Source organism: Mercenaria mercenaria, chromosome 8, assembly GCF_021730395.1.
Source record: "Mercenaria mercenaria strain notata chromosome 8, MADL_Memer_1, whole genome shotgun sequence".
NCBI lineage: Eukaryota > Metazoa > Mollusca > Bivalvia > Venerida > Veneridae > Mercenaria > Mercenaria mercenaria.
In genome coordinates, this window is record NC_069368.1 from 51,106,327 (window position 1) to 51,129,918 (window position 23,592).

General features: G+C 35.0%; 2 protein-coding genes across 2 annotated transcripts in view; one reads left to right on the forward strand and one right to left on the reverse strand.

Moving 5' to 3' along the window:
* The window catches only part of LOC128559038 (serine/threonine-protein kinase ULK3-like), a 39,872-nt gene extending 38,122 nt beyond the window's left edge, over positions 1-1,750 (reverse strand). The window contains exon 1 of the mRNA XM_053549976.1: positions 1,520-1,750. Within this exon, the coding sequence (XP_053405951.1) occupies positions 1,520-1,651 (132 nt within the window). The 5' untranslated portion in view covers positions 1,652-1,750. The remainder of the gene's footprint in view (positions 1-1,519) is intronic.
* Positions 1,709-23,167, forward strand: LOC123566357 (zinc finger protein 474-like). The gene is made up of 7 exons (XM_045360348.2): positions 1,709-2,053; positions 2,582-2,961; positions 12,589-13,635; positions 16,129-16,327; positions 19,121-19,292; positions 19,963-20,143; positions 21,929-23,167. The coding sequence occupies exons 2-7, from the start codon at positions 2,637-2,639 to the stop codon at positions 22,087-22,089; spliced, it is 2,085 nt and encodes a 694-aa protein (XP_045216283.2). The 5' UTR covers positions 1,709-2,053; positions 2,582-2,636; the 3' UTR covers positions 22,090-23,167.
* The last annotated feature ends 425 nt before the right edge of the window (positions 23,168-23,592 follow it).

Genomic DNA, 23,592 nt, shown 5'->3' on the forward strand with positions numbered 1-23,592 from the left:
TAAGAATTTTCTTTTAATTCTGTGACTTTTTTTATTTCATCTTTTATCTTAGACATGTTGAGAGATATGCTCCCGTTGGTAAAAAGAATATTATTGTGAAAATTCAAGATATTTCAATATAATAAAAACGATATTTTGCTAAGTGCATGTGTGCTCAGGTGAAGTAGAAAATTATAAAAACAGCCTAAAACATACCAGAGGACAACCTGTGCAAGCTGGAGGAAATCACACCTTCACGCATGTTTGGGTTTTATTGCATCTTGTATAAGATCGGAGGTATTGAAACCTGGTGACTGCCGTGAATTTACTGATGTAGAAACAAATTTATGACACATAATTTAAGAACCAAGATATTCAGCATTGACATCTATATTTGTTAATAAATTGACCAACTGCATGATTTATCAAACACGAAATGCAAATTTCTGATATATAAAGTTACATTTGTTATTTGTGCTGCGCATTTTGTAAATCGCGCAGGTTAAATTTATCCTGCGCAACGACTGGTAAATCGTTGCGCATATAACCAATATACAAATATTTGTTATATGCGCTGCGCGTTTGGTAAATAGCGCTGATTGGTTATTTGCACTCAACATCGACACATCTAGAATAGATAGCCCGGACACATGTATCAAGTGTTTCATTCAACAGGCTGGTAACATTGCCCGATCTGGCTTATGACACAAAAAGTAATATTTCTTGAAAAATAATGAAGATATTTCTTTCAAACTTGGTCCATTTGTTAAGCATAACAAATGATACAAATTAGAATAAAAATAACTTGGTTGCCTTCAGGTTTGGTAGAATTATTTCCCCTTTTCAGATTTTTATGACGCATAATCTTTGAAGTCCAAAAAAACAATGTTCTAATTCTAAGTTTAAAACAAAAAAGGGTTAAATGGCTTTCTAATGCTCTAAATTACTGCGCTATTACATGAATGTAAGCATTTTACTCTGCTTTCACTTACAACATTATAGAGAAATGTTAGTCCTAAAAAAATTGCTCATACATCTGCACTAGAAACAAAGTATTTACCCTAAATATATAGAACAAAGGTATTGGCGCACAAGTATGGAGCACTATAAAGCCATTGAACCTTTTTCTGTTTTAAACATTGCATTAAAACATAATATTTTTGGACTTCAAAAATTATGCATCATAAAAGTCTGAAAAAGGGAAGTAATTCTAACTAAACTGAAGGCAAAAAAGTTATTTCTATCTAATGCTTTATAAATGGACCAAGTTTGAAAGAAATATCTTCATTATTTGTCAAGAAATATTACTTTTTGTGTCATAAGCCCGATCGGGCAATGTTACCAGCCTGTTCAATATATATCTAAGTAATCTCACCCGTAGTTTCACATTAGTCGAGACAAACGTTTGTGACAGACTGAATGATAAGACAAAATCAATAAACCCCTTCTTATGAGACAATCAAAATTACAAAACGAAAGTAGCAGTCGCGAAAACCTATGTCAAATACAACATATGCAGTACTTAATTTTACATCTATACCTTTCTGTAAGCTTTGTATACTGTAGCATAAGTGCCACTCCCTAGTTTTTCAGTAAATACAAATTCCTTTAACTTGGGAACAACCGACAACGAGTTAGATGACGGCCGAGCAGCTGATGACGGACGCGCCATTACCACATAATTCGCAAATTTTATCTCCTATTTGGAGAGTCAAGATACTTCCGTGTTTACATCCAGTTTTGATAAAAAGTTACTTTCATTCAATCATCGTTGGATCTTTGTTATATAAGTTGACTTATATGACAAACGTACTTGATTTTAGTATATTTCAAATACAGAGGCTTGTCACATATGACAAATTTTCACAAAAACAAATAATTCTGCACGTGAAAGTCGTTGCCATGCTGGGAAAGTTGTTTAAAAATGGCTGCCGCTGCAACACCTACGTGATGTCCGCACCGCTCATCTCAAACTTTGCTCATTTGTCAGCAGATACTGTTAAGTGACATGTACTTCCTGTCCAGTCAACAAAATTCTCGACCTGTATTTGGAAGAAGATTAAACATTTTGCAGGTAACTATCATTCGTTAGATAATGAAGCCATTGAGGGATGTTAGTTATCAAATAGAAGCACCTGTTTAACAGGTCCCAGAAAAGTCACAAATTAGCTATATAGCTAAATCTAGCTATAAATAGCTAGAAGTAGTTATAAAACCAATAACAATAATATAATAACCATCAATAAGTACATATTCCTCTGACAGGTGTATTGGTGAAGAAGGCAGGAAAATATTTATTGCCGTGGCGGCCTGGGTTAAATTTCCAAATCCTCTGGATTGTTGACGCTATACTATGGGCCTGTCAATAATTGCAAATATTAGCATCAGCCATGAATGTCAATCTGGAATATATCATGAAAAAAGACAATGGTTGGATCTCCTGAAATTTTTTACAGAAATTATATAATTTTGGTTAAAATTTGGATATAAAACACCCCTAATATTTCAAGTTAAAGATGTATTTTTTTGTGTTTGTGACCACTGCCTGGAAAAACAACCAGTGATTTATTTAAAATAACATCTGTTTCTCTTTTCAATATAGAATCACAACTTGGAAGATCTGTGAGTAGTTGAAGACCTCTGATTATTGAGACAGTATGCCACCAGCTGTAGGCAGAAAGAAAACTGTCGTCTGCTATATCTGTGGTCGAGAGTTTGGTTCCTCGTCTGTCTCCATCCATGAACCGCAGTGTCTTAAAAAATGGAGAGCAGAAAATGATAAACTACCAAAAACTCAAAGAAGAAAAACTCCAACTAGACCAGAGATCCTGCCTTCTGTTGGAAATGGAGATAATTCGGATATTGAACGGTTTAATGAGGCAGCATGGAAGAGTGCTCAGGGACAGTTATTAGCATGTGAAAATTGTGGGAGGACGTTCAATCCTGATAGACTGCCTATACACCAGAGATCTTGTAAACCAGGTAAAATGTTATTTTATACTTACCATCACCTTTAGAAATCACATTAGATAAGGTTCTTTACTTTAGCACCCAAAATATTTTGTGAATAATTTCCCATTTTTATCAAGAGTTTCGTGATCATTCACTCTAACTTTGAAATTACTTTGTATGCAGTTAATTTGCTTTAAATTAAAAAAAAGTTATTATTATTGCACAAGGTTCATAAATCTTATGCAGTATTTCAAGAATTAATTCTTTTTATTTAGAATTCATTTTACGTGGAATTTTAGGTTGAAATTATGAAAGCCCCTATAAAGCTCCAGAATGAATTTTGTATAACACAGTTTTCTGCAAATATACATGTTGATTGTGATGAGCATTATGCATAATTGTAATGAAATGAGTCCTTAGAGTGTGCTCATTGTTATCATCCACATGGCGAGGTCCATAAATTTAAATCAATACTTATGTGCACTTTTCTTAGAACTCAGGTTAAAACATGTATTATCCCTACATTTTCACTCTTTTTTTACACTAAGACTGTAACTTTGAAATAAGTTTCTTCAAATTTAAAGGCTCATAATGCCTTTGTTCATAATGTGGCTACAACATTTTTTATTATGAACATCAAATATGTTAAGAGTTAGGTCCATGTTTCGGCGAAAAAAGTTCGAACATCACCAAATCATAGAAATACATGAAAATTAAACAGCATATAAAACATTATATTATTCTACAAACCCATTGTCAATTTACTCATATTTGTATTGAATTCCGGAAAGGGACTGCATGAAAGGGCCACACTTCTGGACAGTTAAACGCCTTTAAAAACTTGCCGTTTTTAAAAAGCTGTTACATACCTTTATTTTGATGCACTTGCAACAATGACACAGTGCTTAAACTTTACATAACTAGGTGGAACATGGTTTTTGACAATTGTTTACTTTTATTGCTTTACAAATGGCATTCTTTTTTAAAGGGGGACAACTCTTTTAGAATATTTAAGTATCCAATTCTACAGGACAGAATGGTAAAAAATTGTATTGGACAGATAGGTTTATTGTAAAGATGTTATTTGTTCACTAAACATTTCTGTGGATTTGTGATATACTGCTAAACCTTAATTTCTTGTTAAATCTTATTTTCAGTAATTGTTTTCTCTAATTTTTGTCAAAGGTTTGAATATTGATTAACATAGTACAGAGATTTATTGAATGCACTATTTATGATTACCTCCCTTTACAGCTCCAATGGTATAAGTTCATGTGCATTATTTCAAGTAGTGCCTTTCTAATCATGTAGTTATATATGCGTAACATCTATTTGGACAGCTTTATCATTTGAGCCGTGCCATGAGAAAACCAACATAGTGGGTTTGCGACCAGCATGGATCCAGACCAGCCTGCGCATCTGCGCAGTGTGGTCAGGATCCATGCTGTTCGCTAACAGCTTCTCCAATTCCAATAGGCTTTAAAAGCGAACAGCATGGATCCTGACCACACTGCGCAGATGCGCAGGCTGGTCTGGATCCATGCTGGTCGCAAACCCACTATGTTGGTTTTCCCATGGCACGGCTTATTTGTGTTTATAATATAAAATTTAAAGCCTTATGGAACTTTAAGACAACCATTATTCACATCTTATATGTCACAGTCTATTAAGTCCATTAAATCTTGCATTCAATTTTTTTCTAATTTTTCAGTACTCAGTGGATTCACTTTAAACTTACAGTAATGTTAAAGGTCCAATACTAAGGAAAGTGAACATTTTAATTTCTTTTAAAAAGCACAGAAACTATTTCATTTTATTGGAAAATGAAAGTTGGTATGTAGAAATTCGAAATAAATCACAGTATATGTACAATTATTTTTCTATGAAGTATGAAGAAAGTTAAAAAGACCTGGGGGGTCATTCTGTCGATTCATTGAAATTTCAACTTAATACACATACATTTCTTTGAGTTCCAAAGACCTTCTGTAAATTATGACCTGCCAATCTTCATTATTTAGTGTCTTGCAGAAGTCTATGCACTGGCTATGAAAAAAAATGCCAACTCACTTTCCCTTAGTAATGGACCTTTAAGTGTCCTTGCCAAAATTCTGTTTAGCCTCTGTTTTATGAATTTTGTCCCTTTTCATTTATAATAAAAAGTATTTATCTGTGTGATTTTATACTATCTTAGAAATTACCTATTACTCATTACAAAAGAGCCATAATTGTTTGAACATACTGGTAGTTTATGCCTTAATTATAGTTTATATTGGAAAATATTTATGGTTTATATATAGCAAGTCATGTACAAACTTCTTTCCATAACCAAATTACAGTGAATTAGCCAGGCACCAAAGACACTGAGGCACAACTTTTTATGCCCCCGAAGGGAGGCATATAGTTTTTGAACCGTCTGTCGGTCTGTCAGTCTGTCCGCAATTTTCGTGTCCGGTCCATATCTTTGTCATCGATGGATGGATTTTCAAATAACTTGGCATGAATGTGTACCACAGTAAGACGACGTGTTGCGCGCAAGACCCAGGTCCGTAGCTCAAAGGTCAAGGTCACACTTAGACATTAAAGGATAGTGCATTGATGGGCGTGTCCGGTCCATATCTTTGTCATCGATGGATGGATTTTCAAATAACTTGGCATGAATGTGTACCACAGTAAGACGACGTGTCGTGTGCAAGACCCAGGTCCGTAGCTCAAAGGTCAAGGTCACACTTACACATTAAAGGATAGTGCATTGATGGGCGTGTCCGGTTCATATCTTTGTCAACCATGGATGGATTTTCAAATAACTTGGCATGAATGTGTACCACAGTAAGACGACGTGTCGCGCGCAAGACCCAGGTCCGTAGCAAAGGTCAAGGTCACACTTAGACGTTAAAGGATAGTGCATTGATGGGCATGTCTGGTTCATATCTTTGTCATCCATGGATGGATTTTCAAATAACTTGGCATGAATGTGTACCACAGTAAGACGATGTGTCGTGCGCAAGACCCAGGTCTGTAGCTCAAAGGTCAAGGTCACACTTAGACGTTAAAGGTCATTTTTCATGATAGTGCATTGACGGGCGTGTCCGGTCATTATCTTTGTCATTCATGCATGGATTTTAAAATAACTACGCATGAATGTGTGACACAGTAAGACGACGTGTCGCGCGCAAGACCCAGCTCCGTAGGTCAAAGGTCCTAAACTCTAACATCGGCCATAACTACTCATTCAAAGTGCCATTGGGGGCATATGTCATCTTATGGAGACAGCTCTTGTTAATCTTGGAAAAGTTTTATCAGTCTCATAAATTAAATTTGCAACAGTACATTTTGTATGTGTATAGTAAAAGTTTCAGTAAAATTCTCTGTAGTCTGTAATTATTTAAAAGGTTTTTACATGTGTTATAAAGCAATTTATACCTGTATTAAATAAAATTATTTAGATTTTATGTTCCATTCCATTGCTGAGGAATAGTATATAATAATACCCAGCAAAATTCTACAATTATTTTGATATTTTGGCATGTGTGTTATTGTCAGCTATAAGAATGGTCAGTTTTTATTTTTGTTGCAGACACTGTTACAAACATGATTGTATACACGTTTTAAAATGACCTGAGAATAACAGATATTATTATAATAATATATATGATTCCTTATATAAATCGCTGGTTAATCATCTAAGTTTTTGCTATGGACTGGTCTATAGTTTAACACTAAGTTTTGCTTAGCTAATGTCAAAACTTGAAGAAAACATTATGAAAATTTGTTTTTCTGATTTCATGTAGTAAAACACTTTCTGAATGGCTTGCCAGTCAAAAGTAAAAACTGTTTGCTTTCAGACCTCGGGCAATAGTTTTGACTATTGACTGTCTAGCTATCCCATAAGTGAATACTAGTGCACAGTGTAGATTATTTTCTTTGTGTGGAAAAATATGCACAAGTTCTGCAGTGGAAATATTGTGCAACTTTAGAAGCACAATAATATTCACCTAAAGAACAAGTGCATATATCTCAATGCAAAGCTAATAATCATTTTATACACATATTAATATTGATATATAAATAACAAGAAATATCTTTAAAAATGATGGTCGGCAAATTGTAATAAGGAAAGAAGTTTATGAACTTTTCATCTAACATTCATCTTTCATCTAACATTTTTCAAATTGCAAAACTAAACACCGCACTTTAACAATTTAAATGGTTCTCTTTTAATTTTTCGCAAAGGTTTCGTAGGGTTGCAATTTTGTTTCATTTATCCTTAGACAAATAATTACAGCAGTAGTTTGATGAAGATTCATGAAGCGGTTCATGAGAAGAGGTCATTAAACGTGTTTATATTTTTAGCTAAATTGGTCCCTATCCCCATTTGTAACATAATAGCAGGAGACCTTACGATATTGTTACACATCGAGTTTGATAAAAAATCCATTACATTTTAGTGGTTAATGCGAAGAAAGGCATATCTACTTTTAGCTATAGTGGTCCCTAATAGGGCCCAAGTTCCTATATAAATAAATTTGGAAGAGGACCTTATAATGATGCTCCAGACCAAGTATGACAAAGATCCACCAAGCTGTTCATGAGACGCTGTATAAAGGCATTTCTAGTTTTAGCTCTAGCAGCCCCTAAAAGGGGTCAAATGTCCCAGCTGAACAAAGTTGGCTGCGGGCTTAATAAATATGCTACAAATCAAGTTTGATTAGCCTTCATTACAGTGTAATGAGATTCAGTCTTTATATAGCATATATATAATAAAATAGATTTCAACTGAGTTGAATATTTGCATACCATACTAAAGAAAAATATTCATATATAATAAATCAGATAAATAATTTAAAACAAATACATCAAAGCAAACAAGTACTCATTTTAATATGCAATCTGAATAAGTCACAAAAGCAAGAAACCTTTTCATATACAGACGACAATTGTAACAAGGAAAATCTTTTAAAAAGCACTTCTCTACATAAAAGACTCTTATCACACCCTTATTCATGTGATACGCAGACCGTATTCAGCTCTTTCTTTAATTTGATATATGTTGGTATTTGAACAGGTTTTTATCATATTTATTAAACTTACTTATCATTTTGAGATATCCCTTACAGAAGCAAGCCTCTGTGGCGTACATGCTGCGTATTTGCTGTGTGTATGCCGCGAACACAGTAGTACGCCAGAGGAGTACATTTTACATACACCGCATGCCGCGTACTATTTCGACGAGTACACAGCATGTACGCAGGAGGTCACTAGTACACTTCAAGTACGCAGCAGAGACTCTGAAAATTTAAGGAGTACACTGCATGTACGCAGGAGGGACTTGTACAAGAAAATAGTACACTGCATGTACACCGCAGATACTTTGAAATTTGTGCAGTACACTTCATATACGCGGGAAAGACTTGTACAATTTCTTTTGGCATTTATACTTAGTTTTTTTTTTTATAAGTTAAAGTCTGAAGTAAACTTCATATACGCGGGAGGGACTTATTCATTTTCTTTTGGTGTTTATACTTTGAATTTTTTTAGGTAAAAGTCTGAAGTACACTTCATGCAGGAAGGATTTGTACATTTTTTTTTTGGAAGCAAGAACTTGATTTCCGAGTAACTTTTATCTTAATAGCATAGAATAGTTCAGATTACCGGTATTCTGAACAATGAACATTTGCCAAACTATTTGCAATGTTCATTTGTGAAGCTTACATCTTAGTGATTTCTGAGCTGCACCTTGCATGAAGTGCAAAAATATATTCTTTTTCATTTTGAATTAATCATGTTTTATAAAGGCTTTAATGCTCATTATGTTAACTCATTAAGGCCTCAACAAATTAAAAAGTTGTTCATCGGATTTGCCACTCGTATATTTTCAGAACGTTTTTGGCTAATTGCGCTCGCCCTATTGGAAAAAATCAATCCAAAATTTGTTGGTGCGCTACTTTTTACGGACGTAAAAGTGTATAAATGCTTATATAATTCCAGTCCTAGATTGTTCTCAGATGGATTTTAATCAAAATAAATACATACTACACACACATCGTCTATAATAAATCATAACACTTATATTTAGTTGCATTAAAGTTGTTTCCCCATGATGCAGTCACGCCATTTTCTTCAAATGTTTACCAAATTACATGCTACAAAAATTGATTTATTTCATTGAAAAGTGGATGAAGAAAAGCATACTAATTTATTTGATAACATCAATCTACATTATTTTGGTAAGGGTAAATACTTATTGATGCATGTCACTTATCTTTTTTCTGTTTTTTTTTCTGTCCAAATGATCAGTATTTGCATACGAAAGTTGGTGGGGTGAGGAATTTACATTATCACAGCAGTTTCGCCACAAGAGTACACAGCATGTATGCAGCAGGAGTACATAGCATGTACGCCGCAGGACTCAGGCCAGGAGTATACAGCATGTACGCCGCAGGAGTACACAGCATGTACGCCGCAGGGGTAGTACACCGCAGGCTCATTTGCATGTGAAAAGTGCATGTGCCGCGTACATGCTGCGTACTATTTCCTGCATACTAAATTCCTCCAGCGTACATCCTGTGTACTATGTAGTCCACAGCATGTACGCAGCAAGTAGTACGCGGCAGAGCTCATTTGCATGTCAAAAGTGTACTACAAACGTACTATCGGTGTATGTGCAGTGTATATCCTGCCTACTGTTTAAAGTCCTTGATTTCAGTACACATCATGTATGCATCATATACGCTGTATGTACACAGCAAGAGTACGCAGCAGGCCTTTTTCTTCTGTAAGGGATATCAATATTCTTGCTAAATATACTGAGCCAAAGTTAGCTTTAAAACTGTGAACAGCGTCGTTTAGGATAAACGATTTGTCTACATTTCACTCAGCGTAGCACAATCAACAGAGTGAAAGAAATTGACACTCTCGTCCAATCAGGCAGAGTGTTGCATAAATCTTCCATTTTGATAAATTATCTATAATGCGTTATCAAGTAGTTTGATTTGCAAACTGAAGTCACGTGGCATAGGTAACGAAAACGAATTTAGACGGCGTTCGCCGAAAAAGATTGAGCAAAATTCACAGTACTGACTGAAATAGATAATTTAATGCAACGACACACATTAAAATGACCAAAGCACCCGATATAAAATTCAAAAGTCAGTATGAAACAATATTGACATTTCTGGTTCCATTGACAGAGAATAAAAAGGAGTAGGTAATAGGATTATAAGCATAAACACTTTCAATTAAAATATTAGACTGCTACCAGAAACTCTAGCTTCATCATACATTGGTACCACTGTACATTGCTCAGGACAATTTCTAGAACTGAATTACCCTATCACTACTACATTATCTGTCATTTTATTAATCCCCCGCCACTAGTGGTGGGGGGTTATAGGAATGGTCTCCGTCCGTCCTTCCATCCGTCCTTCTGTCCCTCCAAGCTCACATTTGCATACTTAGGTGGCTATAGGAACAATAGGTAACTGTACTTTTTCTTTGATGTCATTCATTCCGTAAGGCTTTTATGTGGCTATTTTTCTCTTACGTGGCTAAAAGAACAATAGAGAGAACAAAAGAGTAGCCACATAAGTATCCATATGTAGGAACATTCCGTCCTTCCGTCCGTCTGTCCGTAACACTTTCGTGTCCGCTCCATATTTCCTTAACCCCTTAAAGGATTTTTATGGAACTTGGGTCAAATGATCACCTCATCAAGACGATGTGCAGAACCCATGAATCAGCCTTGTCAGCTCAAGGTCAAGGCCACAACTTGAGGTCAAAGTTTTGAGCCTTCCATTTTGTGTCTGCTCTATATCTCCTAAACCCCTTGAAGGAATTTTATAAAACTTGGGTCTAATGATCACCTCATCAAGATGATGTGCAGAATCCATGAGTCAGCCTTGTCAGCTCAAGGTCAAGGTCACAACTTAGGGTGAAAGGTTTGAGCCTTCCATTTTGTGTCCGCTCTATATCTCCTAAACCCCTTTGAAGGAATTTTATAAAACTTGGGTCAAATGATCACCTCATCAAGACGATAGGCAGAACTAATGAGTGAGCCAGCATGGCTCAAGGTCAAGGTCACAACTGGAGGTCAAAGGTTTGAGCCTTCCATTTTGTGTCTGCTCTGTGTCTCCTAATTCCTTGAAAGATTCATATGAAACTTGGGTCAAATGATCACCTCATCAAGGCAATGTGCAGAACTCATGAATCAGCGATGCCAGCTCAAGGTCAAGGTCAAAACTCAAGGTCAAAGGTTTTAGCCTTTCATTTCGTGTCCGCTCTATATCTCCTAAACCCCTTCAAGGATTCATATGAAACTTGGGTCAAATGATCACCTCATTTAGGCGATATGCAGAACTCATGAACCAGCAATGCTGGCTCAAGGTCAAGGTCAAAACTCGAGGTCAAAGGTTTTAGCCTTTCATTTGGTGTCCGCTCTATATCTCCTAAACCCCTTGAAGGAATTTTTTAAAACTTCGGTCTAATGATCACCTCATCAAAACGATGTGCAGAACTTATGAGTCAGCCATGCCAGCTCAAGGTCAAGGTCACAACTTAGGGTGAATGGTTTGAGCTTTCCATTTTGTGTCCACTCTGTATCTTCTAAACCCCTTGAAGGATTTTCATCAAACTTGGGTCAAATGATCACCGCATCAAGAACTCATGAGTCAGCCATGTCAACTCAAGGTCAAGGTCACAACTCAAGGTCAAAGGTTTGAGCTCTGTATCTCCTAAACCCCTTGAAGGATTTTCATGAAACTTGGGTCAAATGATCACCTCATCAAGACGTTGTGCAGAATTCATGAGTCAGCCATGTCAGTTCAAGGTCAAGGTCACAGCTAAAGGTCAAAAGTTTACCCTTTCACTATCCATAGCATTGGCGGGGCATTTAGCTGTCTTTCAGACTGCCTTGTTATTTAATAGTTGTACATATAAAAAAGTGAAAGTATGGTATTTTTTCAGTATGCAGTATATTTTTAATGTAAAGTATTATTATTTTTCCTAATACAATGTACTTGAGTCTTATAGAATGAATTTCTTGTGAAAAGATATGAAATGTGTCTGTCAAATTTCAAAGGGGAAATACTTAAATCATTCCTTGCTGTTTATAATTCTGATACAACAGTTACTACATTTTTATGAAACAAATACTACATTTTAGGATTATTGATTACATGTATTTACTTGAATAAAATTAACAAATAATTAAAACATATATAACTTGAATTGATTTGGCAAGTTTTCGAGATGTAGACTTATTGCATAATTCAATGTAATTGAATAAATTATTTGTAAAAGGCAGATATATATGGTTGTTGACTGAAGTGTTCAATATCTTATAGACTATTGATTTTATAAGGTAAACTCCCAAGATCAATAATGGGTTTATTTAAATGGAAATACCAATCAATATTTACTTTTATGTTTGGTCGCTATACTTGACTAGATATGAAATAAAATAAAAAATCACTGTATACTTTTTATTTTATGCTTCTGTAAGTTGTGAATTCAAGCAAGTTTAAATTGAAATTTATAGAAATACTTTAACTGGGGAAGTGAATGGTAAAATGCTGGGACTTAGTGAATTAGGTAAGCTAGTTTTGCCAGATTTTATTAAATACTGTTTAGGGTTGGTTTATTTTCTAAAGGTTTCTCCCACAGGTAAACAGAACCAGTCTGCTGTAAAGTCACAAGCTGAGAATGATGACCCTGAATTTCGACCAAAAACAGCAACAGTTGTCAATCCAAAGGTAATTAATAAAGGTAACGCTGTGCCGTTGGAGAAGCAGACGACTAGGAAGGAGGAAAGATCGGACTCAAACCAGTCTGTGGAAAGAGAAAACAGTGCTAACCAGACTGCGTCTGCTTCACAGCAAGTGAAAAAAACAAAGGACCAGTCCAAAATGAAACCACCGCCAGGTCCTAAGTTTGTGCTTTGTTATATATGTGGACGTAAATTTGGCGAGGCCTCAGTTGCTATACATGAGCCGCAGTGTTTAGAAAAATGGAAAGTTGAAAATGACAGACTTCCTAAAGGACAAAGAAGACCACTGCCAAAGAAACCAGAAGTGCTACAGTCTGGTGGAAAATATGACGTGGATGCTATGAATGAGGCGGCATGGAAGAGTGCACAGTCTCAGCTTATACCATGTGATGGATGTGGTCGCACATTTGCACCGGACCGTCTCTCGGTACATCAGAGAGCATGTAAAGGGGCAGGAAAAGGAGGAGCAAAACCTGCTCAACAAGCAGGTAGTGGTGGTACAAAAAAGTTTGTAGATGGTCCGGGGATTAAACGTGAAGGAACGTATACCTCAGATAATCCCAGTCCACCGAAGTCGATTGTACCACCAGGTCCAAAGTTTGTTTTGTGTTATATCTGTGGCAGGAAGTTTGGTACAAAGTCAATAGACATTCATACACCACAGTGTTTAGAGAAATGGAAAGTAGAAAATGATAAATTACCAAAGTCTCAGCGTCGACCCATTCCCAGGAAACCTGAAACTGTTGGCGGGAGTGGACAATATGACGTAGATGCAATGAATGAAGCAGCCTGGAAAAGTGCTCAAGCCCAGCTGATACCTTGTGGTAACTGTGGGAGGACATTTGCACCAGACAGACTGGCAGTTCACCAACGGGCATGTAAACCAAAGGATGGATCAGCACCAAAACAAACACAATCTGCTTCAAGTTCAGGGTCATTTGGAGGTAACCTTTGTGGAAAATGGTTCAAATTAAAAAAGAAATTAATGTTTTGTGTGTAATTTTAAAAGAAATTGATAAGAAGATAACTATTAAGTAGAAATTTTGTTGTTATAAAGCTTAATCTTGTTCAGGATTAATTTAAACTTCCTAAAACCTGACATCATATTCACTTGTCTACATTGAATTAATCAAGCTTTATCTTAATAGTGTATCTCTGTTTAAATATGTATGACTTCTATTTCATGTTAAGGTAGTTCTTCAGTTTGGGATAAGATAAAATTCTTCAATATAGTCTAACCCTAGGTTTTTCAAATTTCCCAGATATACAATTAAGGCAGCCAATAAGTATGATACGGTTTTATGTTCAGTTTTTTTAGACTGAAAATAAGGACCTTGAGCTAGTTTCCGTAGTGGGAATCAAATAAAAAAAAAGCGCATTTAATGACATATTTGTGTACAGAAAAAATTCTACGCTGTAGACTTTAATGAAACTTTTCACAGTTACAGTTTTTATCATTTACAAGTGGTTAAAGCAAGCTCGAAAGTTCAAGCTGATTTCTTGACATTATATTATATTATGTCATGTTTAAGCATTTTGTAGCATAATATTTAATCTGTAAAAGGGTAGTAACATTGTCAGTGTAATCAGTTAGTGTAAGAAGCTGCCATTTTTTTTTTGGTACAGTTTACATTTACATAAACTTTGTCCAGGTTTTAACCTAGGTTATCTGGATAAATAACATTAAGGAGGTAGGTGACCTTGTTACAAGGGTAAATTCAAATTAGTTGAACCGCAGCATCTTTTTGTATTTCGTGTAATATGAAGTTTTAACTGCTAAAATCTCAGTTTCGTTTGTCTCTGTCCCTTCAAGTTCATTTTTTATCCAGGTTTGAAGAACATGACCCTCCAAAGGTATTTCATATTGAAAGAAGAAGGAAAATACGGATATTTAACACTTTTCAGTGTATTTTAGTTTCATTGATATCCGTAGAAGTCAGCATAATCTATAATTTTACTAGTATGCACTTTAGCTTTCTAATATAAGCTTAAAATGTATATGTCGCGGGGCTCGTGTTTCCATGGTAACGCATTTTCTCTCATTTTTAAACAACTATGTATAAAAATAGGGGTTTTCGACGGCTTCAGTGCCATTCTGTTAATGACCAACATGGAATATTTGGGTAATATTATTAGCAAAATACCAAGCACTATACATGGTACCCTATTTTTCTTAAAGTTTAAGGTAACCATGGCAACAGAGATGTTTAAAATGGCTTATATCTTGCTTTTTTTCGTAATTTCTTATAAAATAATATTGAATAAGATTATCTTTCTACTTGATGTAGCTTTAAAACATATTATTTCTAACGTAAGTTATATTTTCGTGTTATCTGCATTTATTCAAACAAATTTCTAAGCTTAGAATACTTACAGCAGTACCCCTCGTCTGGCATTTTTCATGGAAAAATCGTTCAGCATGCTACTATTATTCTCATGGATATTGTTGAAATGAAAATAAAAAGCCGAAGCTGTGTTTCTTAAATAGACTAGTGTCAACGCTTTTGAATTTTACATTTAGATACATAGGTCACGGGCTTCGTTTCCATGGTAACATCAATTCAATTCAAGATACCACAATTTTCTACTGAAATTTGAACAATTTTAGATCTTAGTTTTAGTATATAAGTAACAAATTATCAACGGAACCTGAAAAATAGGTATTACAAATCAAACAGCTAGATCTTTTATTTGAAAATGGCCGTAACAAGTAACTTCTCACCCAACTATATTCCAAATAACATTGGTTACCATCATCTATTTTCTTACATTCCGCATAACATTTCAATATAACTACATAAAAGAAGCAAAATATTGATTATTATTCAGAGCAAAAGACTCATAAAAAATATTTCAGCAAATAATGGTTATTTGAAAATAGTTTGAATAAAGAAAATGCACAGAATTACGTACTTTCAAGATAAAAGCTATTTATTTTGCGCGGTAACTGACACGTAACGTCATGACGTCAATGACGTCATTTTAAGGCAACATTGTTTTGAAGCGTTTCTGCGGCAATTTATTCATTATTTCTGCATTATTAAACCATAAAGCGTCAGATCGAAGACAGGTCTATGATTTGTTTTCAGAAGAATGAATATACAAACGCATTTAGTTTGTCGTAAACGTCGTCGTAAATCGTCACGTTAGCTTCCGGTTGGACATGCGCACATACAAATATAAAGGTAACCTACCTCCTTAAGTCACATCTATCAGTAACATGCAGAACTACCTTAACGTTGAAAAACATTCTTAAACTACTCAGCAGATAGAAAGAAATGACATTTTTTTCAGAGTGCAGAAATCTCATTGGCCATCAGTGAAATTTCTACCCCTAGTACAAGGACATAAAGAAAGTAAACTGGCTTTGAAATTAAATGAAAAGGAGTTCTAAATATTTCTTAATTTGTATGGGGTTTTCTTATATATTTCAATAGGTGGTCCAAAACCACCAAAAGATGGTGCTAAAGGTGGTCCGCGTACTGTCGTCTGCTATATTTGTGGTCGAGAATTTGGTTCCAAGTCTATTGCCATACATGAGCCACAGTGTCTAGATAAATGGAAGATTGAAAATGATAAACTACCTAAAGGACAAAGGCGGCCCCTACCAAAGAAACCAACAGGAGCTGTGACTAAGTAAATATATGACATTGTTTGAACTATATTTCCTTGTTGAAATTTAATGTATAACTGTAGCTTATTGTGTTGTTGTTGTTCACTCTCTGAACATACTGGATTTACAAATTACATAATTATACAGTATTCATTCCCATGTAAAATGAGATCAAATAGTCCACACACTACATACTGAGAATGAATCGTTTTGATGCCATTAGGTCAAGGTCACTTTTGTTTTCACATTGCTCATCAGAGAGGTGGTTTCCGGTTTACAACTTTAATTTGGATTGACTTACTGTACATCTGATAATTTTGGTATTACACTAGTGTAATAAAGCTGACGTCATTTTAAGTATAAGAGACGTGGGTCGAATTAACTTGGACTTAAATAGGTAAAAAAACAAGAAATTTTGATATTTCAGCAGGAAAAGCTACCATTTGATAAAATGAATATTCCATTTGTGTCTTTGCAGACTGAATGTATTACACTTGTTGAATAAAATTGATAAAATGCTCGGCAGAACCTCGCATTTTATTGTTTTATTCAACGCATTTAATAAATTCAATATGAAAAGACACTCGTGTAATATCCTCTGTGTAACAAAAGTCATAATCTTTCAGTTGCATAAACTCTATTCGATGAATATGCATACAACCAAAAAGGTCAGTTTGAATCCAGCTAAAAGAAGCAAACAACGGGTATATGAAATTAACATTGTTTTAAGTACAAAAATGATACTGTAAAAGCAGAAATTTTCACGAGAGTTTAATTTTCGCTATATTCGTTAGGCCCTACATCTCACGAAAATTAATCCTAAGGTAAAGATTTACCATTAGTATACCGGGTAATTCAAATTAATGTAGGATACCATTTTAAAATTTCGCGAATATTAAACCTCGCGAACATACTCAAAATTTCAAATTCGCAAAATTTTGACCCAGCAAAAATATCTGCTTTTACAGTATTACTGATGTTACTTTTATCATACATGTGATCTCCCGCGCGGGAGGGTCAAAATCCCGATTTTTTCACCTTGCCTCCCGTCTCCCGACCAAAACCATATTTCTCCCGCTTTTCAAAAAAAAAAAAAAAAAAAAAAATCAGTATTATGACTGGGTTGATAATAACCGAGTGCCAAACATGTTTACACAGTAAATCAAAGTGACACCGACTGTTGTCTATTATACATGTTTGACACACATGTAGCTGGAGGAAAGAGTTGTTTTTCACAGGTGAATTATTGTTTGTTTTGATAAGGGATTAGACAAGCAGGGCCTTTTCCACCTGTCTCACGGGGCCGAATATCTGCCCATTCTCAATGCCAATTAAGCTCCATTTTTTACCAATTTGAAGAAAAAAACTCCCAGTCATAAGAAAAAATTCCCAACTGAAATGAATTGTGATTATTCAAAGAAAAATTTTGTTCGGTAATAAAATCACATAAATAATTGTTGGAAAAACCAACCCATTACTATTTTCAGAACAAGAGTGTTATTTCCCCTTACGGAGTTACGCCATTTTCTTCCACTGTTTACCAAATTAATTTGCTACTAAATCGGACTTATTTCATTGAAAACTGGATGAAAACACACACTCATTTATTTGATAACATCGGTCTACATTATTTTGGTAAGGGTAAATACATGTTGATGCATTTCTGTTTTCTATTTTTCATGTCAAAATCATCACTATTTTTATACGAAAATGGGTGGGGTAAGGAATTTACATAATTTATGAGTTGTGTTCAGACCAATTTAGAGCTTCGTTTTTTAAGTCTTCGAGTAGAATAATGTTAATGCGTGTTCACCTTCATTTCAGACCTAAATTGAGACAGTGTTTCTACAAATTTAATCTGTTAAGAAAGTTTAAAGTTAGAACTAGAGGGAGCTTCTGTAAGATAGCATGCTCGACTTTTCTCAGTGACTGACTCTGAATTAAAGCTTTGTCAGTAAATGGGGCATAACAGGCAATAGCTTTGAATGTAACAGAGACATTAGACATTATATAAAACTTTAACAAAACAAATGAAGTTAAAAAGTGGCATAACTCTGTCAAAATTCAAATCGAGAGTTATGAGGATTGTTTCTTCTGGTGTAGACTTATATACATTATTGTGTGGCCAAAAATGTTGGATTTTGCCTCTAAGTTATGTGTCCGCGCGCGTAATTTATGTCGATAAAAAACCTCCAGTTTTGAGACCCCAACTCCAGCTGAAAAATGGCAAACCTCCAGTTTTGGGATTCTGAACTTATCACATGTATGCTTTTATGCAGAATCCTTCATTATTGCAGATATATCCATTTGACATATTTTACAGTATTTGACCTATACTGTGAAATCATTTTTATTCACGTTGGACGAATTTTCGCGTATTTCGCTCTAGAACTGATGCGCAAATTTAAGACCCCGTTATAATTATTTTTTAATTTTATTTTTTCATTTCTAAAATTGAAAAATGCACGATTTTAAGCCCATGCGAAACAGTCCTTTTTCACGTTTGCACGAAATTTCATGCCAGCGAATTTAAATGATTTCACAGTAGTATACAAGGTTATTTTAGACTTTTTACTGGTGTCTTCATTGTATTACCTAAAAGGACTATGAATTTATATTGATTTAATGATGTTGAAAACTCTATTTTGCAGATATTAGTGAAATACAGGAAATTAAAACTTTCTGAACTTCAGTGCCGTATTTATCAATAGTACTGCAGGTATAGTTGAAGTCCTGCATAAGTTGGTATCGGCAGAGTTTGAGCAATCTATTGTCAAGTTTTGAATAGACACTGTCAGTTATTTCACTATTTGTAGAGAGCAGATGAACGATCTTGCCTGGGAGAATGCCAAGGCTCAGTTAATACCTTGTGATAACTGTGGACGAAGATTTGCACCTGACAGACTGCCTGTCCACCAGCGCTCCTGTAAACCGAAGGGTGGGGCCGCTTCGGGTGGTGGAGGGGGTACAGCTGCACCCGCATCCAAGGTAAATAGATTATACGGTACACTTAAATCTTCTAAAGTGGTAAAATATGAACTGAAAGATGACACTATATAGGTTTTTTCTATATTGTAAATTACAAGCAGAATTCATGTTAAAGCCACATTTTCAAATGTTATAAAAGAGAAACAGAAGGTTATGTTTAGTTAAAACCCTTTCTGAGACCCGTTACTTAAAAGAGGTAAATTTAAGACTGTTTACACCTGTCAAAAAGAATTTACTGCTTATTGTCATTAAACAGTAATATGAGGCGCGCCATGAGAAAACCAACATAGTGCGTTTGCGACCAGCATGGATCCAGACCAGCCTGCACATCCGTGCAGTCTGGTCAGGATCCATGCTGTTTGCTTTCAAAGCCTACTGCAATTAGAGAAATCATTAGCGAACAGCATGGATCCTGACCAGACTGTGCGGATGCGCAGGCTGGTCTGGATCCATGCTGGTCGCAAACGCACTATGTTGGTTTTCTCATGGCGCGGCTCAGTTATATTTTGTAAAAACCATATCATTGTTTCAGTACTCTTGTGCTAATGCTGTCTTAGTGGTTATTTGAATTGGGTGTTAAAATTTTCAGCTTACAAATTAACAAATGTTTTTATGCATGCTTTTCAAAAAGTAAAGGAATTGCTAATTGCAGTATTTTAATGAAACACAGGCCCCTGTGATAAAGAAGCCACCATCCATGGTTTGTTATATATGTGGTCGAGAGTTTGGTACAAAGTCTATTTCTATACATGAGCCCCAGTGTCTTGAGAAGTGGAAGGTACAGAATGCCAAAATGCCTCCCGGACAGAGAAGGCCAGAACCGAAGAAACCAGAAGTCAGAAAAATAGGTGGTAAGTAAATTTTTTTGTGAGTGGATTACTTGGATTCAGATGAAACACTAAATTCCATATACAAATCTTCAGGTTCTGTCTTCATCAAAAATGCAAAATTTGGCTTTGGTAACTTTGGTTCATCAGGGCAGCCTAGCAACCACATTCATTTCCTAACATGTACAGTATTAAATTATAAAACTCACTGATGGTGCAGACTTTGAAATAGGATTTTGATTACTTCAAATGCTTTGTATTTCGATTTCTTAAAATGCTAGATATTCTGATTACTTTAAATGCTTTGTATTCAGATTTCTTAAAATGCTAGATATTCTGATTACTTTAAATGCTTTGTATTCAGATTTCTTAAAATGCTAGATATTCTGATTACTTTAAATGCTTTGTATTCAGATTTCTTAAAATGCTAGATATTCTGATTACTTTAAATGCTTGGTATTCAGATTTCTTTAAATGCTTGGTATTCTGATTTCTAGAAATGCTTGGTCTTCTGATTTCTAGAAATGCTTGGTATTCTGATTTTTGTAAATGCTTGGTATTCTGATTTTTAAAAATGCTTAGTTTTCAGATTTCTATAAATGCTTGGTATTCCGATTTCTTTAAATGCTTGGTATTTTCTGATTTCTGTTAATACTTGGTATAATTATTTCTATAAATGCTTGATATGCAGTTACTTTAAATGCTTGGTATTCTTATTTCTATAAATGCTTGGTATTTTGATTTCTATAAATGCTTGGTATTCTGATTTCTAAAAATGCTTTGTACTCCGATTACTTTAAATGCTTGGTATTCTGATTTCTATTAATGCTCGGTATTCTGATAAGTATAAATGCTTTATATTCCAATTTCTTTAAAGGCTTGGTATTCTGATTACTATAAATTAAAGTTTTTATGCCCCAAAAGGTGGGCATATTAAAATCGCACTGTCCATCCGTGTGTGTGCGTCCATGTAAATTCTTGTCTGGGCTGTAACTCTGCCATCCATAAAGGGATTTTGAAATAACTTGGCATAAATGTTCACCATAATGAGACGATATGTCATGCACAAGACCCAGACCCCTAGCTCCAAGGTCAAGGTCACATTTAGAGGTCAAAGGTTAACAGTGTCTGTTTCGTGTCCGGTCCATAACTCTGCCATCCATAAAGGGATTTTGAAATTACTTGGCATAAATGTTCACCATAATGAGACGTGTCATGCGCAAGACCCAGACCCCTAGCTCTAAGGTCAAGGTCACACTTAGATGTTAAAGGTTAACATGGTCTGTTTCTTGTCCGGTCCATAACTCTTGCCATCGATGAAGGGATTTTAAAATTACTTGGCATAAATGTTCCCTATAATGAGATGACATGTCATGCGCAAGACCCACACCCCTAGCTCGAAGGTCAAGGTCACATGTAGAAGTCAAAGGTTAACATGGTCTGTTTCTTGTCTGGTCCATAACTGCCAATTACCAAGGGATTTGAAGATAATATGACACAAATGTTAACCATATTGAGGTGTGTCGCGCTTATGACCCGGGTCTCTCAGGTCAAGGTCAAGGTCACAAAATGATTCATACCTAAACTATTCTGGCATATTTTGCGCAGACAACTGTAGCATTCTTGGGCACGCTTCAGGGGCATTTGTCACTAATAGTGACAGCTCTTGTTTATGAATTCTTTGATCAGAACAGCTTGTGTCTAATGGTAATATGATACTTAAGTTAAAAAATTATTAAGCAAAAACAATTCTTGAACATTATTTTTCTTGTAACTTTTAGAAAACTTCCAATTTTCTTTTTATTCCAGCCTCTGGCACGTACGATGTTGATGCAATGAATGAGGCAGCTTACAAGAGCGCCATGTCCAACTTGGTACCGTGTCCAAACTGCGGCCGCACCTTCAACCCAGACAGACTCCCAGTTCACCTGAAAAGCTGTAAACCAAAACCCCCTAAGGAAGATGCTTAGTTACTAAATAATACTAGTTAATGCCTAGTTACCATTTAATGCCTAGTTACCATTTTAGTGTACTTAATTAGGATATTGAAGTGATCAAATTTTAAAAAGAAAAGTAGAAAATAAATGGTGGATGACTGTTGAGGTAGAATCACTGTAACTGTCATCATAATTGTAACCCTTGGTTAACAACTTGTTTCCTTGCTGGACAGGTGAATTTCAGAATAATTACAAATGATATGCAAAACGATCTGTTGAAAAAATCTTGTTCACATAAATATCTAAGACACTCCTGTTGGGGTAAGGTATAATTTGTTTCAACTGTTCTTAAAATAGGGCCGCTCAAAAACACTAAAGAGCTTTTCATTTTCGATATATTGCAAACACTTACTCTTTTCGACATTATTGATGTCATTTTGTATACTATATACCAAAAGCCACTTATATATATCTATATTATATAATTCACCTGTCCATGTTTTGATGTACTGACCAGTCAATAGTTCAACATAAACAGAAAACAGTCACAAAAATTTATTTTTTTGAAGTCATGTAATAAAACACTAATTGAATGCTTTGCCATTCAGTAGTAAACTACAGTTTTTACTACTGATCAGCAAGCAATCCAGTAAGTGAATAATATATACACGTAGACCTACCACACAACTGCATGCTGATATATTTTTCATCCAGTTAGTTCCTGTGCTAGCCTACTATTTTACATTGTTGTTGAAATCTTTTAAAGTTTTCTTGTTGGAAGTATTATGAACAATATGCTATGTTTCCTGTAATTCTGAAGTTGTTCAAATGACACATGTGTTCTATTCTGTAGACAGAAAATAATGCCCTTGTTGTATATTTTTCAGGATAAGAAATAAACATTTTATGATGTTTCCTTAGAAGTAAACATTTTATGATGTTTCCATAGAAATAAACATTTTATCAGGTTTCCAAAGATGACTATGTGTACATGTATTTGTATTTGGAGAAACTCTTCACACAGCTAGAGCAGGTCAATGACAGAGAATAAATAGAGGATATTACAATAGTGTCTTTTCATATTGAATTTATTAAACGAGTTGAATAAAATGCGAGGCTGTGCCGAGCATTTATCAATTTTATTCAATGAGTTTAATAAATTCAATGTGGAAAATCACAAATGTAATATTCTTTTTATCACATGTAAGCCTTTCCTGTCGAAACATAAAAAAGTCTACTTTCTTTAACTATTATAAACAAGTCAATTTGACCAACGTCTCCTATATTGTAAATGACGTTGTCGTCAAAGCTTTAATACACTAGTGTATTATCATTTTTATGTAATGGCTTTATTACACTCCCGCGACGTCAAACATGTGATAAAAGACATTATATGTACAGTTGAAACTCGATATTTTGAACTCCCTTATCTCAAAATTCAGATATTCTCAAGCCCCGTCCTGAAATTTGAAGGAATTCAAGATACCGAGTTTCAACTGTATTTAGAAAATAAATTTTGTTCACTCTGAAAAGATA

Bases quoted from the DNA above. Each gene is read 5' to 3' on its own strand.
- LOC123566357 (XM_045360348.2), top strand. From the start codon at position 2,637: ATGCCACCAGCTGTAGGCAGAAAGAAAACTGTCGTCTGCTATATCTGT. The intron at 2,962-12,588 runs GTAAAATGTTAT...TTTCTCCCACAG, and splicing joins CCAGAGATCTTGTAAACCAG to GTAAACAGAACCAGTCTGCT. The intron at 19,293-19,962 runs GTAAATAGATTA...AATGAAACACAG, and splicing joins CAGCTGCACCCGCATCCAAG to GCCCCTGTGATAAAGAAGCC.